Here is a 17,889-nt window from a genome sequence, read left to right on the forward strand (position 1 = left end):
TGCTTTGCTTTTTTTTTCTTCTGCAGGTGCTTTGGAGCAGTTGGTTTTGTGTTTTTGTAGAAGTTATACTCCAAATAAACCTAATATAATAGTAATATAAACACTAACCCAGAAAGTTTTCGATGGGAAAGGATGTTCAGAACTTCCAGAAAAATTATAAGTCAAGAATCCTTTAATGTGAAAGGTGAAATAAATGGCTTTTAAACAAAGTACTTTAAAGTGCTGAATCTAGTTAGTCACATGCTGTGAAATCATTCTATTTTTTACAATCTGTTAAGTAGCATTAAAGATGCTGGCTTTCACCTTGCATTAAAATTTTTAATTGTTATAGGTTTATTAACTGATTGTTGGAATTACAATTCTGAATGATTTCAAAAGGTAGAAAGAGCTATCAGTAACACACCTGTCAATACACAGTTAACATTGCTTGACAACTTAATTAAATTAATAAACTTGACTGTTGTGAGAAGACGGTAAGATATGACTCAGTTGATGTTAGGTTTACTATTATGATAATAAAAGAAAATTCTAAGGCCTGAAATCATGGAAAGCAACTGCACGATCAGTGCACAGACTGTATCATATATATGTGTGTATGTACCCCAAATGCTTTACCTAGTCACTGCACTGATACTGCAGTTGATTTACACAGATGCTTCTCTAGTATGTCTTGAGATAGTGTTTGAAGATAGGTGTGAATATTGATTTATTTTGTTTTCCCTCTCCCAATTGTCTTAGAAGTCCTTTCTTCATAAATTTGCAGAGTGAGAGGCATTTGCCAGCCTGTGGCTAGTTACATTGATGGTGTTGCAGCTGTGCCTTCTGCAAATCATTTCAGTTGTTTGTAGAGCATGGGGAGGTGGATGCTCAGGACACAGCAGTGTTAATCTGTGCTGCCATGTTTTGTATATCTACTGTTTGGTGGTGCATTCCGGAAAGTGAAACCATATATTGGAATGTGCTGATCTTTCCTTTGAGGAAAAAGCCTTGGAAATTGCAAGTACACATCATAAAAATAAAAGTTGTGTATGTTCACGATGGGGGAGGATTTATGCTTAAACAGAGCCATGGTACTAAATAGATTATTACTTGCTATTCATTATCACAGGAAATAATTTGCATGTTATTCTTTAATGTACTATTTTAATATGAGAAGTAAAATTTGTAATGCAAAAATCTTACTCGTGAAGTGTTGGAATGGCATAAATAACTCTAAAAGGGAAGGGTTACTGTGCAGGCTTAGCTATCTTTATGCATATTTGTGGGGACAGAAACATATTTATTATTATTATTTCTTTTTTTTTAAGCTTCAGCATGTTATGTTTCTAAAATGCATGCCTAAGCATATTGAAAGGCCTAATTTGCAAATAATTAACTTAGAGGCATGCATACATTCAACAGAATAAGTTTGGGAAGCTATTGTGTCAGGACTTCCTATTTCCTAGTTAATTGTTTCTTCTCATTCTCAGAGAAGATGAAGTTTCTTGTGAATCTAAAGTGATGCAGTACCATTAGCAACACTCTTCCCCTTGCAACACTGAACTAGTGAATGTATGAGAGCCTGGATTATGGCTTCTCAGGCAGCCATCTATTTCCAAATACACTGAATGCATTTAGAGAGGGAACTTCCAGGGTTGTTTTGTGTATCTACTTGAGCTGATAAAACCTTCTGCCCTCTTCAAACTCAATGTAATTAGCACCAGTTTCCCTTGAAGAGTAACTGCTCAGATAACTTCCCAACATTCAGTGTGCTGTCGTGGTGGTGGCAGAAAGCCTGGACTTCGTAGTGCCCTTCATCCAGTCATGTGGAAAAATAAGTACATTGTCTGGTAGCTTTATTTTTATATTACTTGAAACAGACTTTGAAAAATACAGATCATTTATGAAGTGGTGTTTCTTTTCTTGTTCATGTTGATTAGCTCTGTACCAGTTAATTTCAGATGGAAATACTGATATAAGCTATAACTGAAACAAGATATGCTTTAAAGAATGTGTATTGTGTCAGCTGTATTTCAGGACTGATACGGTGAGCTGAGAAGTAATTCTGCCTTAAAGTATGTAAATTCTGTATTCTTATTTTTCCAGTGGATATATGTATAGATGGAGAAGTTCTGAGCCTTTTGTTTACACTGAAGATAGAGTGGGAAGTTGAGCAGACTTCCTTTATGCAAGTGTCCTATTTTTAGTAAGAGAAGAGTGTGATTAATGCTTTATGTAGCTTTTTGCTGTGAGATAATGCATTTCTGCTTATTGAGCTAATTAGGACAGAAATTAGGGGCCAGCTGGGAAAACAGATATGTAACATCCCCGTATAATGGGCAACTATGATGTTACTTCTTATCTATAAAAGATGTTGCTAAGCAGTGCCATTGTAGCCTGTTAATGGTAGGGACAGTTCACCCCAGCACATGAAACAACCTTCATGATGCATCTGCTGAAATCATAGAACACCTTGAAAGACTAAGAACTTTTGCTGAGGATGAAGCCTGCAGCATGTAAAAGCACTAAAGGAGATACTTAGAAAAGGAGGAAAATAATAATCAGCAAAGAAAAATACAATTTAATGGATCTAGTAATACTTAAACATTTCATAAACCATCATTGTACTATTGTGGTCTCCTTACTAGCAATTTGTATTAAGGATATGTCAGAATACTTGTTTGCTTCAAATATTGAGGTCTCTTAGGGAAAACGTTTTGAGTATTGCAAGGAATTAAAGTAACACTTCTCTTGCAACAAATAGTAAATCAGTGCTTGTAGCTAATGGAATTTGTGGTTACTTTTTGAACATGATATGAATGGAGGTGTGGGGTTTTTTGTTTGTTCTAACAAAACTGTTTATAAAAGTCTTTATAAAATTAAAAAACAAACACCAAACACTTCACAGAGCTTCTCCTCCCTTTTCTGTTGTAAATTTTCAGCTATTCTGGTGGAACTTCTGTACTACAGGAGTGTGAGGGGACTGAAGAAGTTCCAAATCAGGACACTTGGGAACGGATGATGCAGTTTTACCAACTGCTTGCCACAAAAGGCACCGTCCTCATTAAAGTAAAGGTGGCCACAGGAAGTTTTCTCAGGAGAGAGAGAGGTTGGCTGGGGACGTGGATGATGTGAAAACAACTCTGTATAGTTTAATGATATGGCTACAGTTGAAATTGCAGTGCTTTCAGGGGTATATATTCAAATTTGTAAGTTGATAGTAATAAAAAAACAGAGCTTACAGATAACTGCAAGCAGCAACATTTTTGTTGTGGAATGGCTGTTCTGGTTCTGTGTTTTGTTCAGGTAGCCCAGAAGCTTGTCTCTGGCCCTTGGAGGACATGTGTAAACGTCTAGAGAGAAAATCCTCTGACTTTCCGTATCAAGGGTGGCAGAATTTCAACTTGGTACTGGAATTGGATCTCTGTAATATTGCAGTAAAGCTTCAGCTTGGATATAAAAAGGCTGTGGGTGACACTTAGAGGCAGCCAGTCTTTCAGGGAAGTCTCAAAAAAGCTGAACTGGGAGCAGGTGTTGAGCTTTACATGATTCAGCTGGCAGTAAATCTGACCCACAAGAGATGTTGTTGTTGTTGTTGTTTTAAAAAAGGTAGGATTTTACATTGTTATAAATTGTTGGCCTAACAGGGTTTAAAATTCCTTCAAGTCTGGCACATTACTCGGTGCTATTGAATAGCTAGTGCTAGACAAGCCTTGTTTCTTTCCTTAGAATGTAATGCTGATGAGAAGCTGTTCCAGTTTTTGTTCAAAGCTGATTGGACCAAGCTGAGCCTGAATCCACTAATATACTTATTGTATGTCTTCCAAGAATATTGAATATAAACATCTGGTGCTTTAAAAGCCAGAGGCTGGTGAAAATGCTAATCTGAATGTGAAATGCTGCTTGTTTATTTAAACAGGTTTCTATTAACAGTTGAAGATAAACATGCATGAAATGGAAGTGATCTGCCTGTTGTTAATGATTTTTTTAGTTACTTAATCCCTCCTGAAAATAAAAGCTCTCCTCTTCCCCCAGTAACTGATACAGCTCATAACTGAGAGCTTTTATCTCAATAGTGAGCAGGGAAGTGGATGCCATACCCTTTCTGATGTGTCCCTTAGTAGAAAAGGGCTTGGGAGGAGCTGAGTAGCGTATGGCTGCTGCAGCTTTTTGTGCTGAAAGCAACTGTTGGAGTTGCTTTGCTGTATTGCTGCTGATAGGAACAAGACCTATGTGTATGATTTAAAAATAGTAGGTAGAGTTTCAGATGACCCCTATCAGCATAGCTTATGGTTGGGTGAGATCCCCTAAGTTCTGGTTGTTTAACATCTTTTCCACCAGAGTACTACACAGTTTGTATGCTCTTGAAAATTTCTCCTGTCTTGCACAGCTCGTGAAAAATATATTCCAAGTAACCTCAGGTAGAGCTCCTTAACACTAGTAGGATATTCTTTTGTCAATTTCAAGCTCAGTTACTGACCTTGTAGTAACCTTGAATTCACCATCACAAGCTGCTGTAGAAGCAGTATCAGCAAATTCAGAAAGGCATTAAGACACTTTAACTCGCAGCTGTCCATGAAGAATGAAGAGGCAAAGATGAGCTTTCTGATCTCTGTAATGCTGTGGCTGTTGGGTGATGTAAGAGACTTCCTTCACAGGATTGTAGCCTGGGTTTTTGGCTCTCGTGGCTTGGTTTTGCCTGTTGCAGCTGGTAGAGAACATGAGCCTCAGTGTGGGTGTTGGTCTGATCCATTGAAAGCCTGGAACTCAAAATAAGATGTCACTGGGAGTGGACGTCTTGTTTGAAATGTTTTTTTCATTTACGCTTGGTCAAGCTGTCTCATTAGGAACTGGATGTTGTAAAACTGCTTCACTGTTTTACATGTAATATTTCATCTAGTTAAACCCAGTGTTAATTGCAAAGTACCCTCTAGGAAGGACACTAGTTGGCCTGCCATAAATTTGGATGTTGCAGTAGTAGTACTTGTGTCCTCTGTGGGATATTGGTGTTAACTGATTAATATGCAGATCATGTCATGGTCCACTGAAGGTAAGTAACAGTGCTGTGTATAACACAGCTTCACCTCTTGCCTATCACTTCTGGGTTACTGTAAAACAAAAATTTGCTTCCCAGAACTTGCTTGTTGTCTATCAGCAGCTCTTAGCAGATACCATTTTGAAATCTTACAGTTTTCTGGGGAGAAGATATGCTCGTTTAACAATCTAAATAATGGACAACAAAGTAGTATGCTATTTGAGTTATTTTCAGGTTAATAAATTAATCTGACAGGCTTGCTGTCTTTGATGTAGGTTGGGGGTGGCTAGATTGGAGGTTGTTTTGCTTGTTAAGGGATTATTATCATTTTTAGCCTGTTCAAATTAGGGTCATATACAAAACCTAATTACTAACTACTGTTAGTGAGTCTGAGTTTGGAGGTATCTGCAAAACTTACAAACTGAAAGTTGGTGTTTTGCATGTGCTGTGAAATAAAATTTGTGGATTTGGGTAGAGGAAAAAAAAAAAGAATAGAAAATAATAAAATTCTTCCTGTGGTTGTCAATAGAATTTTTGGGTTTAACTAACTCATTTAAAATGAATGAATCTTTTAGTGGTAGCCCAAAGGCTAATTTAGTCACTACAGGTAGAGTATAATTTGCTTGCTATGCCTTCTGATTCAGGAGGTGGCAGAGAGGAGTATCGTATACCTGCAGGAGGGTAATTTTGTTTGCTGTATAACCATGGGTATTATGTTGAGAGTAGTTAGAAAAAACTGTTAAATCTGGATAACTACTTTTCTACCATTGGTCTAGTCTCTTCTCTTTGAAGGGAGAATAACATCCAGAAGGATAGCATTAGTCCAGTAACACTTGTTGGACGGATTTAGCTGTCTCTTACAGGGTCGAGCATTGAGATGATGCATTGATGAGTAAGGTATTAATATTTATACTTAAAATAAGGTCAAGTTTGCTCAGTCCAGACTGAAAATGACTGGTCAGTGACTGTTTTATTCATTAAAACAAATAGTGTGTACCTCATCACAGTGGAATATATAAAAACATCCTGTGCAGTGAAATGCAAGGTCAAAAGTAATACTTAGAAAGATATGCAAGGATCTTGTCATCCAGTACATTCCTGTTATGTTTCTCCTTTGGCTGTTGGTATGTCTTGTAAATTATGCAGTGAATAAAAACTAGGATTTATTGAAATGTCAGATTCTGTTGGTTTTATGCACTACCAGCATAAAAATGTTAATTGAAGCTACTTTTATAAACCTAGGCTTAAAAACTTAAATTTACTTTATAGGTGTGTATAATCAAAGCATACTCCTATGGAGGTTCCTTAGGTATGTTCAGGTATTTACTACTGCAGTGTAGCCATGGCTTTACCAGGTACCTGCTAAGAGTGTGTGGTAAACATCTGGCACATCTGAGTGCCTCAAAATTCTCTTGAGCAAGTAGTTTTAGAAACCATATAGCAAAAGCTCTGATAATCCATTTGTTTTATTTCTGCATGTCATCTCACTGAAGGAGGTTTCCTTTGCCTTTGTGGGGTGATGTGCTCAAAATTTAAGTTGGCTGACAAGCTGCTCAGTTTGGTTAGGCTCACCTTCAGAAGCCAACTCAACTTGTGAAGTTACTTTACATCAATTCACAAAACAGCATGGATTTGCTAGGATTAGGGTCTATGTATTTCAACCCAGCAGCCTTGAGATTTCAGTGCCTTTGGCAGAATTCTTACTTGCATCTCTCAGATAAGTTACAGAACTACTTCCTGAGGATTATAAACATTACACCTGTGTTGCTTGTTTACCTGCAGTGTTGCTGACTTTTAATAATTATTGTTCAGAGGAAAGTGATTGGTTTACATTGTCTGATTTTTTTTTTTTTGCGTGCTGTTCTTCCAGAAACAGATATGTTTTTAAAATATGCAGACTTCAAACACATGTGCTTGGTATGCTTCCAGTAGGCCTTGCACAAATGATCCTCTTACTTAAAATGAGTCACAAAGTCATAAGTGATCATAACTTACATTTGTTGTTTTTATGCTAGGAGTATAATCTTAGAAATATTTGTAAGACATTTATTATAGTTTAGAGACTTCTATCAAGTCTCTATTTGGAAGAAATTGGATATTATTGATTTACGGTTTGGTCTTTCTGAAAGCCCTCTGTGGGATGAAAACCTGGTCACTTTGTGCTTCTGACTTCTGATAACGCTGCTAAAAGGCACAGGGTAGGAAGTGTAGAAGGCTGAGATCCAGCTCAGCTGGGGATGTTTATAGCAACCTTGCCTGTTTTACTGAAGACCCAATCAGTAATTTTGGAGTTTTTAGAACTGTTCAGCCAATAACAATCCTGATGTTCTCTGACTAATTTGCAGTCAGTAAAATGACACCACAGCTAAAGATTTACTTTAAAAGGAGCATGTAAAATCAATTCTTAAGCCACAAAGGTGAGCATCTAAATTGCACAGATACCAGCTGAGAGCTTTGCTTTCACAAGAAGCTTGCCTCAGAGCTCAGGTAGGGGTGTGTACTGGATTTACATGGTATTCAATGCTTCCAAGAGGTGCTGTTTACAGAAATAATGAGATCACACTTGGGTTGAAATCTTTGTGCTTTTTTTCACCTGTCATAATTTTAAGTAATTGTTGAGTCTGAGGACATTCAGACTCCCAAAATTCTTACAAATTTACTTACAAGTGTGTGTTAGGCCCAGAGCAGCTGCCCGGCTGGCTGGTTTTATCTGAGAAGTCACTAGAACAGATCTGTGTTAGGAAGTTGTGTGTTAGAAATGACAGGCAGATGTTTACTTACCTCTGAATGTGTTGAAGACTGACTGCAGTTTTTTCATATTGAGAAAATGGCTCCTCTTTTTTCAATTTTAGCATGTGACTATTTTGTAGACACTGGATTAGTAATGTCAGTTTTTGCCAAAGTTGTCATGCAAGTTCTGAGAACTGATTTTGTTGCATACTGCTTCTGATCATGACATTTTGGTGAATACCAGTTTTTGGAAGCATGACTTTTTCCATCTGCAAGCACCGTCTCTCTGGGGTGAGTATCTCCAGTAACAAAAGAAGACTGTTGGAAAATCTGAAATGCAATTTCATGTTGTTTGTTTGTTTGTTTGTTTTGTTGTTGTTTGTTTGTTTTCCAAAACCAAGAAGCCTTAGAGCTTGAGGGTGGGAGTAGAGCCCTGCCCACCACCGCAGACCTTTGTTAGTCTCTCCTGTTACATTGGTAAGGATGTAGCTTAGCGGATGTGAAGCTCTTCTAGAGCAGTGCATCCTTCTACTAGGCCAGGAAGCGGTTGCTTACTGCAGATGAATAGAGGAGCATATACCTTGTCATAGGGTAAAGCAGCTGGAACAGTGTGTACAGACTAGGTGGAGACCTAGCTGTTCAAGCAATTTTCTTAAGGAAATTGGCAGCCCTCAAAAGAGATCTGCCAGACTGGTAGACTTTTGCTATTTCTAAGCTAACTAGCTCATTTATTTAATAAAGTCTGTTGTGCTCAGTGGTATTGCTGTAGTTAATAAATCCATAGCCTCATTTAAGTATTTTAGGTAGCTCAAACTTGTCACTGCCAATATTGTAGCTGCAGAGACGTTTCCATGTCTCGTCATTAGGCTGGAATTTCAGCCACTCTTCCAGAAATGGTTTCCTATCAGAACTTCTTTCTGAATTGATTTTGTGGGTTGCTTTATTGCTGCTAATAGTTCCATTTTAACTTTGTCTGGTATAAGACTGTGAATGTCAGGGAGAATGTAGATTTGAAGATGCTTGTAAGACCACTATTTGTGATCTTCATTTTGCTTTGGAAAGAATGTTTATTAGTCAGTGCATTGCTTTTTGTTTTTTCTACTCTCTAACCTTGAGATTGGAATGCCTATGAGCAAGGAAGAAATAAAGCTATTAAAGATAAAAAACCACTCCTGCTTTGCTAGCCTGAAAGTTTTTGTATTTATATTAAATGTCTGAATTTCACTGTGTTACAGCTAATAAAACTCACCGGAATTGCTTGTAGTACACAGTAGAATGTTAATTTACATAGCTGTATTATTTCCTCTCTCTATATCTTCGGTCTTTTTATTTTCACTTCACTATTTAAAATATAATTGCTACCTCTGCTAGTTAGGTCACATATATGACAGTTGCACTTGAAATTTTGACATACTGTATGAAATTCTACGTTTTAAGTCTAGGAGAAAAAAACTGGTTTTTCATGACAGCTCATGAGATGAAGTATGCAAACTTTTCTTATTTTCTCATCAGGAAGTATTGATGAAGATGTTGTGGTGATTGAAGCATCTTCCACACCCCAGGTCACTGCTAATGAAGAAATAAATGTTACCTCAACAGATAGTGAAGTGGAGATTGTTACCGTTGGTGAGAGCTACAGGTGGGACTTGCCTCTTTTACATTAATGCAGTTACGCTGAAGTCAGTGTTTGTCACAAGGGGAGAGCCTATGTCATTAAAAGTCCATAAGGTAGTGTTCCAGAAATTCTCATCAGCTGTGCATTTGTGGTTCAAAAAGGAAAACACACGAAAACTCACAGCTTTACCAAAGTTTGACAGTAAGACTGGGGAGGTAGCTGTAGTTAGTGTGACTGAGAATTGAGTTCTGGGGAAGTTGAGCTCTGTAGTGAGATCACAGGCCAATTGGCTTAGGAAAGCATCCTGCTTCTATGAAGCCACTGCTGCTCATATACTTTCATGTTTTTCCATGCCCCGGTGGAAGTTTTGTTCCATGTTTGTCAGATTCTATGGAATCCAATGGAAGAGTTCTTTGGAGTGGAAGACTTGAAACTGTAGTGTAAATGGGGCGGTTGGGGATGCATGCCAATAAAATACATGGGTTTGTTTGTGAACATGAAGGCAAAATTGTAGAATATGAAGAATGACTATACGTTTTTGAGAAACGGCAAAGGTAATAATAGGCAGTACAATATAAAAACATTCCTTGTTTTTCACCAGATTGTGATTTCATTAATGTAACCTAAAATTTGAAAAACAGGTGGGTTTTCCTGCAAAAATCACTTCTGTTGGAATAAATTGCATTTCTAACAAGCCAATTTCATGGTTAAATCGGGTGTGCGCACAATGCGAATTCATGAAAAATATGAACAGTTGAAACAGATGTTTTTATTTTTTAAACTCATGAAAAAAAAGACGTACATCTTGTTGCTTCTGTATCAGAGAAGAAATGGGGAGAGGGGAGAGAAATCAACATTTTAAAAATGCATTTCTTCAACAACACATTTCTTGGTGGTGCAAAATCACTCTTTTCAGCAGAAAGCAAAAGCTGCAGAATGAGCAGGTGCAGCATCAGGAAATTGCTGGAAACGTGTTTCTAGGAGTAACTTTCCCACATGAGTGTTGAGAAAAATCATTAAAGCCTGTGGAAATGTGTATGCTTGGGATAACCTGAGTTAAGCCAAGTTAATTTACTGGCATCTTATAACTCTGAAGCTTTGTAGGGTTAAAAATGATTGCATATTAAACTAATTTTGCTTATAGAACATCAGTTCAAACCTTATCAGAGATGTATAAAACACTTCTGGAAGATTCCCCCTTTCCACCATTAATAAGATATTTTTCTTTAAGAGCTATAAGAAACTTAAGAAAATTACTTGCTTCTTCTCTTACCTTTTGTAACCATACCACCAAAACAGCAGCAGTATGCCTCCTCTCAATTTTACTGATGTGTTGGTGTCAATGTTAATTTCAACACGGAGGAGACCCAACCTAAGATGACTTTAAATTTTAGTCTGTTCAGATGGCTAGACCTTGTAACTTGCAGACTTCTCTTATTATTGTTACTATTTGAAGATCATAATGGAATGGTCAAATAAAGTTTGAGCCTATTAAGCAAACCCTTTACCTCAGGCTCCTGGACTTCCCTGTGGAAACTTTCAGCTGAAATTGTGAGAAGATTAAAGAAACTGTTTTGTGTTGGAGAATGTCCTGATTCTATGTGATTAAAAAAAAAAAAAAAAAAAAAAAAAAAAAGTACAGCAAGAGAAAAAAATCTGGGAGGTTTTCTATGGTAAAGAAGAGTCTTAAGTTCAAATCTTCATCTCAAAATTTCTAGAAATGTCTCTTTTATGCTGTGAATGTCAAGTAGTTCTTATGCAGATTTTTTTGTGGTTCAAGCACATCTGTTTTGCCAGCCCACAATATAAGGACCAAAGGCAGCTATTGGAAGTCTTAATAGTAGTTCAGTATAAAATTGTAAATGCTGTAAGCAAACTGAACATTATGGTTACTATTTAAAAAATTCAGAATAATGTGCAGAGCAAAGTAAATGGTTTCCTTTGTTCTCATCTATTTTTTTATAGATGAGAAAATTTTCTCTATTTTAGAGAAAGTATAAGTGCATTCTTGGGTGAAAACCATCCTTTTCTGATGCTCTGTAGTGCTACTGGCTCTTTTCTGTGAAACCTATGGCTCAGTTTTGTACCTGCTTGTTATTTGCATTGAATCATCTAGAGCTAAAACTTCTTCAAAAAATGAGTGGCAGTATATGTGCTTTTAACAGAAGAATTTGCAGAATGCAAACTAATGTAAAGGATTAGATTTGAAAAAGTATATGTAATTTCTGGAGTAAATTGTAAAGCACTTGGGGGTGAATTTCATTCTGGAATGTCAGTATGATACACCAAATGTGCATACAAGTCTATTTAGACTTCCTCTGAATGCAAACCTTAAGAAAATGTGCTTGCGCGCAATTGAAATGTAAGCCAGTTGAGACTGCAGCAAGCATAGTTTGTGCACTACTGGAAAATGCCCTGCTCTCCTTTGTCAGTGAAGTGAAAGGAATACAGGCAGAATAGAAATGTTGACTGAACTCCATGGTGATTTGTGCAGTGAGTTTTGTTTGTTTTTATCAAAGTCATTCCTTTTTCTTCGCTGCTGAATTACTGAAGTTTGTTGTTTTTCCAAATTGGAAAATGGAGCTATTCGGTGCATATAGGAGAGTCAGTGGTAAATATCATATAGTAAAATATCCTTTTCTTAATTAAAGGTAGTAATCTCTTAGCTTAAACTTCAAACTATCATTGATTTGAGCATTCAGATTTATATGACTAATTTAAGTAGAACCAGGTGCTGTTACCCTACAGGAAAAAAAATCACCCATTTCCTCAGGAATGGTATAGGCATAGGATTTCCTTTTCTCAAGCTGCATTTCACTTGAGCTTTGTTAAATGTTACACAAAGCTGTGTTTATTCTTGGAGGGGACAAGGGAAGTAATATTCACAAGATAAATGTCCAAAGCAATCTCTGGACGTTAGTTCAAAAGTTCAGAAATGATCCTCTGAAAACGCTGCCACAAATTAATACTCAGAAGAACTTAATATTTACAGGCTTTTGTAATTTTTACTTTCCTGTCATTGTTTGTAGATCTGCTGTTTCAGACTGCATAGGAGTAGTGTAGAATTCAGTGAATCTTAGATTTCTCTCACAGAGCTGTAGCATTAGGTATAGTTACTGCATGACTGATGCTGTAGGGTTTCACAGTGGTTTGGTTTATTAAAGTAAATGACCAGTACTGAGTTCATAGGACTACATGTTAGATACCTTCCATTAAGTTATCTGGTAAAGTCTGAAATAATGTTTCTAAATACCCTGCCACACAGATGTGTATTTCAGCATAACCAAAATGCTTTTTTGCTACTAAAAAAGAAAAAAAAACTTCTGAAACAGTGAGGAGAAAAAATATAAAAAATGTAAGATTTGGGTCAGTACTTAAGGCATTATGTGTTTTTTAAGGTCTCGTTCAACACTTGGACACTCAAGATCACAGTGGGGACAGAGCTCTAGTACTCATGCTGCACGGCCTCAAGAACAGCGGAACCGCAGCAGGATTTCCACAGTCATACAGCCACTGAGACAGAATGCAGCAGAGGTTGTGGACCTTACAGTGGATGAAGATGGTAAGCCACACTGGTCTCAGAAGTCTCTTAATTTTTTAGGAGCAGGATGATCAGTGTAAGGAGTAGAATTGTATCAACTCTAATGTACCACTCAGTGGAAAAACTATTCTATACAAACAGATCTCCCAGCCTGTCAGAAAATCTTACAACTTTACTTTCAATATTAAAAGTTTAGCCATTCCAGTGATCTATTAGATCTAACTTTTCTTGCAGAAACTGCATTGGGTGTGTCTGAGAGGTTACTCACCAGACAGAAATTGCAGAACAGATGGAACTACTACGTTAAAAATACACACCTCAGTGCAACATCATAAAAACTAGTGCTGCTAAGTGCTTCTGTGTAATAGCAGTTCATAAAGAACTGAACTTGTAAAGCATGCTAGGTTTCTGAAACTGTAACTTTCTGTGGTCTCCTACCATTAATATCCAATAAGTTTGGCATTCAAACATAGTGATGATGAAAATGATCAGAGCAATTTCCAGGCATTGTCAAAAGTTGTGGAAGAAGTCTGAATCTGATGTGATGTTGGTGATGATCGATTAGAAGGGATTATGTATTTTTAAAAGAAATTTTCTGTTCTGACAATTCCCTCTCTGAGTGTGTCAGAAGCTAGCATCTTACAACACATTCTTCAAGAATGTCTTGATTTTAGTCGTGTTTTGATTAGTTGTGTGATTGCAGAATCTCTTTCTGAAAGTTGAGCATCTGATCCCTCGTTGTGTGATTGCTTATCAGTGTTAAGCTACATGTATCCTGGGGAAAGAAAAGCAACAGTGAAACAGAATTTGTGTTACATTTTTCTAAAAATATTTTCTTTAAATGAAATCAGCATGTTGGAATGGTTCATTAAACTCTAGATAACAGATGATTTATGAAAGAGTTGTTTATTCCATTCCTTACTGAGTTGCTAATATACTTATTAGATCTAGGCCTTGAATGAGTCATATTTTATTTCAAGACTTTGTGTAAGAGAAGAATTTGAAATGTCTTAATGCCCTTTTATTGTATTCATGCAGATATTTTTACTAGAAAAAAAAGAATGATCATCTTTCTATGGCATCTTCTATTCCTCAGCATGTTGTTACTCTGTCAGCAGTGAGAAATTTCAAATATAGTCAAAAGCAAATTTTTTGAAACTAAATTTGAATTACACCACCAAATATCTTTTTTTTTTTTTTTTTTTTTTTAAATTTAGCCTGTTCACAGATGTGAGGTAGAGACCAAAATTTACCAAGTAGTGTATTTTCCCTCATCCTGTAAAATATATTGACTCTGCTTAATGTGTGTTGAGACTAGAAACCAAGTTTAACTTCCTGGGGCCTGCAATGCTATGCATCTAGAATGGCTGAAGCTTGTAAGGCAGTTCAGCTAGTTTAGATGTTTTATGACCTTGCTTAGTTATCCAAAAGCTTTCCTGTGCTTTGTAGGCATTGAAGAATGGTAAGAAATCATAGAATAACTTAATCATAGAATAGTTTGCCTGTTATTTATGAAAGACTTCAGCAAATACGCGAGCAAATGTTCACACACAAGTAAAACAACTTTTTTATACTCATTTTTGTATTCTGACTTTCTCAGCATCTGGCAAAACTAACATGTATTGTAAGAATAATTTTAAACGTACAAATATCAATTTAAAAAATCTTAACAACTTTTAAAGTTTACAGAACATGAAAACTTTTTTTTCCTCTGCCAGAGCCAACAGTTGTGCCAACCACATCAGCTAGAGTGGAGCCCCAGGTCGTGAGTTCTGCTTCCAGTAACAGTTCTAGTACGTCTACCTCAGAGCAGGCCTCTGATGCAGCTCCAAACGTCTCCACCAGCCAGCCCTCTGCAGCACCAGAGACAACTTCTAGTCTTCCCAATAGCAGCACTGCTGGTACTTCAGCTGGAGGTACAGAAGAAAAGAGCTTTCTAAACTGGTTTATTACCTGCCAGTACAAGGGCAGTAGAGGAGGCTAAACAGATAACAGTGAAGAGTTAAGAGTGACTGTGAAAAGCAGAGAGGAAAAGAATCTGAAAAAGATCATTGATTTCACAGAATGTCTGGGATTGGAAGGGAACTTGAAAGATCATCTAGTCCAGTCCTGCTGCCAGAGCAGGAACACCTAGATTGGGTCACACAGGAACGCGTCCAGGCAGGTTTTGAATGTCTCCAGAGGAGGAGGGCAGCCCATTCCAGTGTTATGTTTCCCCCTCACTGTGAAGAAGTTTTTTTCTCATATTTATGTGGAGCCTCTTATATTTCACTTTGCACACATTGCCCCTTGTCCTGTCATTGGATGTCACTGAGCAGAGCCTGGCTCCATCCTCTTGATACACACCCTTTACATATTTATGAAAAGAAATGAGGTCACCCCTCAGTCTCCTCCAAACTAAAGAGACCCAGCTCCCTCAGCCTTTCCTCCTTAGGGAGATCCTGTACTCCCTTAATCCTCTTTGTGGGCCCTGGACTCTCTCAAGCAATTCCTTGTCCTTCTTGAACTGAGGGGCCTGGAACTGGACGCAGTGTTCCAGATGTGGTCTAACCAGGGCAGCGTAGAGGGGGAGGAGAACCTCTCGACCTACTGATCAGATTCTAATGCACCCCAGGATGCCATTGGGCTTCTTGGCCACAAGAGTGCAGTACTGGCTCATGGTCATCCTGCTCTCCACCAGGACCCCCCCAGATCGCTTTCCTTTATGCTGCTCTCCAACAGGTCAGTCCCCAACCTATACCGGTACCTGCGGTTGTTCTTGCCCAGATGCAAGACTCTACACTTTGCTCTTGTTTATGTTTCATTAAATTTCTCCCCACCCAACTCTCTAGCCTGCCTAGATCTTGCTGGATGGTGGCACAGCCTTCTGGCATGTCAGCAAACTTGCTGATAGTGCACTCTATTCTCTCATCCAAGTCGCTGATGAATATATTGAATATATTGTCTTAGTACCAGCTCTTAAGGGACTTCACTAGATACAGACCTCCAACTAGACTCCATCCCATTGACCACAACGTTCTGGCTTCTTCAGTCAGTTCACAGTCCACCTCACTACCCAATTGTCCAGACCATGCTTTCTCAGTTTAGCTCCAAGGATGCTGTGGGAGATGGTGTCAGATGCTTTACTAAGATCAAGATGGACCACATTCACTGCTTTACAATCATTTATCTATCTGATTATCTTCACAAAAGGCTGTCAGGTTGGTTAAGCATGACTTCCCCTTGGTGAGGCCATTCTGACTGCCCCCAATGACCCTCTTATCCCTGATATACCTTGTTCCAGCACCTTTCCAGGGATGGAGGTGATGCTGACCAGTCTATAGTTACATGGGTCCTCCTTCTCACCCTTTTTGAAGACTGGAGTGGCATTTACTTTCCTCTAGTCCTCACAACTTACCAAGCACAATGGAGAGTGGCCTAGCAATGACTTCCACCTTAGCACCCATGAGTGCATCCCGTCAGGACCCATGGATTTATGGATGTCCAGACTGTGTAATTGATCCTCAACACCAGTCCTCATCAGCTGAGGCAAACTCTTCCTTGATCCTGACTTCCTCCATGTCCTGGGGCGTATGTAGCTCCTCAGGGCAGCCTCCAGCAGTACAGACAGAGACAAAGAAGGCATTTAATAACTCTCCTTCTCTGTATCTTCTGTCACCAGGGCACCCACTTCATTCATCAGTGGGCCTGTATTGCCTCTAGCGTTAGTTTTATCTGCAAGGTATTGAAAGAAGCTCTTTCTGTTGTCCTTGACCCCTCTTGCAAGGTTTAAATCTAAGGAGGCCTTAGCTTTCCTATTTGCCTCCCTACATCCTCTGAAAACAATCTCATATTCTTCCCAGGTGGCCAGCATCTCCTTCCATGATCTGTAGACTCTTCCACTTGAGTTTGCCCAGCAGTTTCTTGTTAACCATGCAGGTCTCCTGGCTCCCTTTCTTGGCAAAGAGAAATACATTGTGCAGGAGCATTCTGCTCTCACTCATTGAGATGGCTCAATTATATCTGAACAACAGTAAAGTTCTTTCTGAGGAGACAGAATATAGTTCACTGGGAATGGAATCTTCCATTACAGTGTGTTGTAGAGTTTTTAAAAATGTGCACTGCAAGGAAGTGAAAGATCCATTTAGATTCCTCGAACCTGTAGATGAAAGCATGTACATGTACATAAATCTGTATAGAAACTGGCATATAAAAGAGTTGATTTTGAGGGTGGTACTTAAAACGTTATTGAGACATGGCTACTCTTCCCTCCAAGTCAGATGATGTGCAAAAAAAGCTGAGCTGATCATATTTACATAGGAATTTGATATCACTGGATCAAAATAGATCTGTTCACACCAGCAACAGAGGTGATCTTTCCTCCTTTCCCCACTGATAATGCATCTTAAATTATTGGAATAATAAGGCAAGTGTCACTTTACTTCCGCTAGTCATTCCCATGAATATGTCTACCTGAACTATTGATTTTTGGTTCATTTGGCAAGCATAGTAAAATCTTTTTTTTCCTCTTTATTCCTGTTTGTTTTGTTTTAGTCTAGATCTATTTCCCAATCAGTTAATTATTTCATACCAAAGTGCAGTTTTTTCAGGCTTTTTTTTGTGATCAACTTTGCTGATTTCTTCAATCTTGACTTTCTTTAATTTCAAGATGATACAAGAAGAACTGCACCTAATACGACACTGGAAACTGGCCCTCCAGCCATGCCAAGGTTACCATCGTGCTGCCCTCAGCATTCTCCATGTGGAGGATCTTCACAGAATCATCATGCGCTGGGACATCCACATACAAGCTGCTTTCAGCAGCATGGCCACCACTTTCAACATCACCACCATCACCACCACAACCCTCACCCAGCAGTTCCCTTGTCTCCTTCATTCAGTGACTCCAGCTGCCCTGTTGAACGGCCTCCTCCAGTGCCTGCACCTTGTGGAGCAAGCAGCAGTTCTGGCACCAGTTACCATGACCAGGCATGTTTCATTTTCATTACT

At 38.3% G+C, this 17,889-nt stretch overlaps 1 protein-coding gene across 3 annotated transcripts in view; it reads left to right on the top strand.

Moving 5' to 3' along the window:
* The window catches only part of RNF111 (ring finger protein 111), a 54,177-nt gene that overhangs the window by 16,018 nt on the left and 20,270 nt on the right, over window positions 1-17,889 (top strand). For all 3 annotated transcript variants that reach the window (XM_042823917.1, XM_042823916.1, XM_042823918.1), the window contains exons 3-6: window positions 9,257-9,383; window positions 12,758-12,921; window positions 14,619-14,816; window positions 17,549-17,868. In XM_042823917.1, coding sequence (XP_042679851.1) covers window positions 9,257-9,383; window positions 12,758-12,921; window positions 14,619-14,816; window positions 17,549-17,868 — 809 coding nt within the window. The remainder of the gene's footprint in view (window positions 1-9,256; window positions 9,384-12,757; window positions 12,922-14,618; window positions 14,817-17,548; window positions 17,869-17,889) is intronic.

Source organism: Centrocercus urophasianus, unplaced genomic scaffold (assembly GCF_019232065.1).
Source record: "Centrocercus urophasianus isolate 14NV4802_14NV808 unplaced genomic scaffold, USGS_Curo_1.0 seq_23, whole genome shotgun sequence".
Classification (NCBI taxonomy): Eukaryota; Metazoa; Chordata; class Aves; order Galliformes; family Phasianidae; genus Centrocercus; species Centrocercus urophasianus.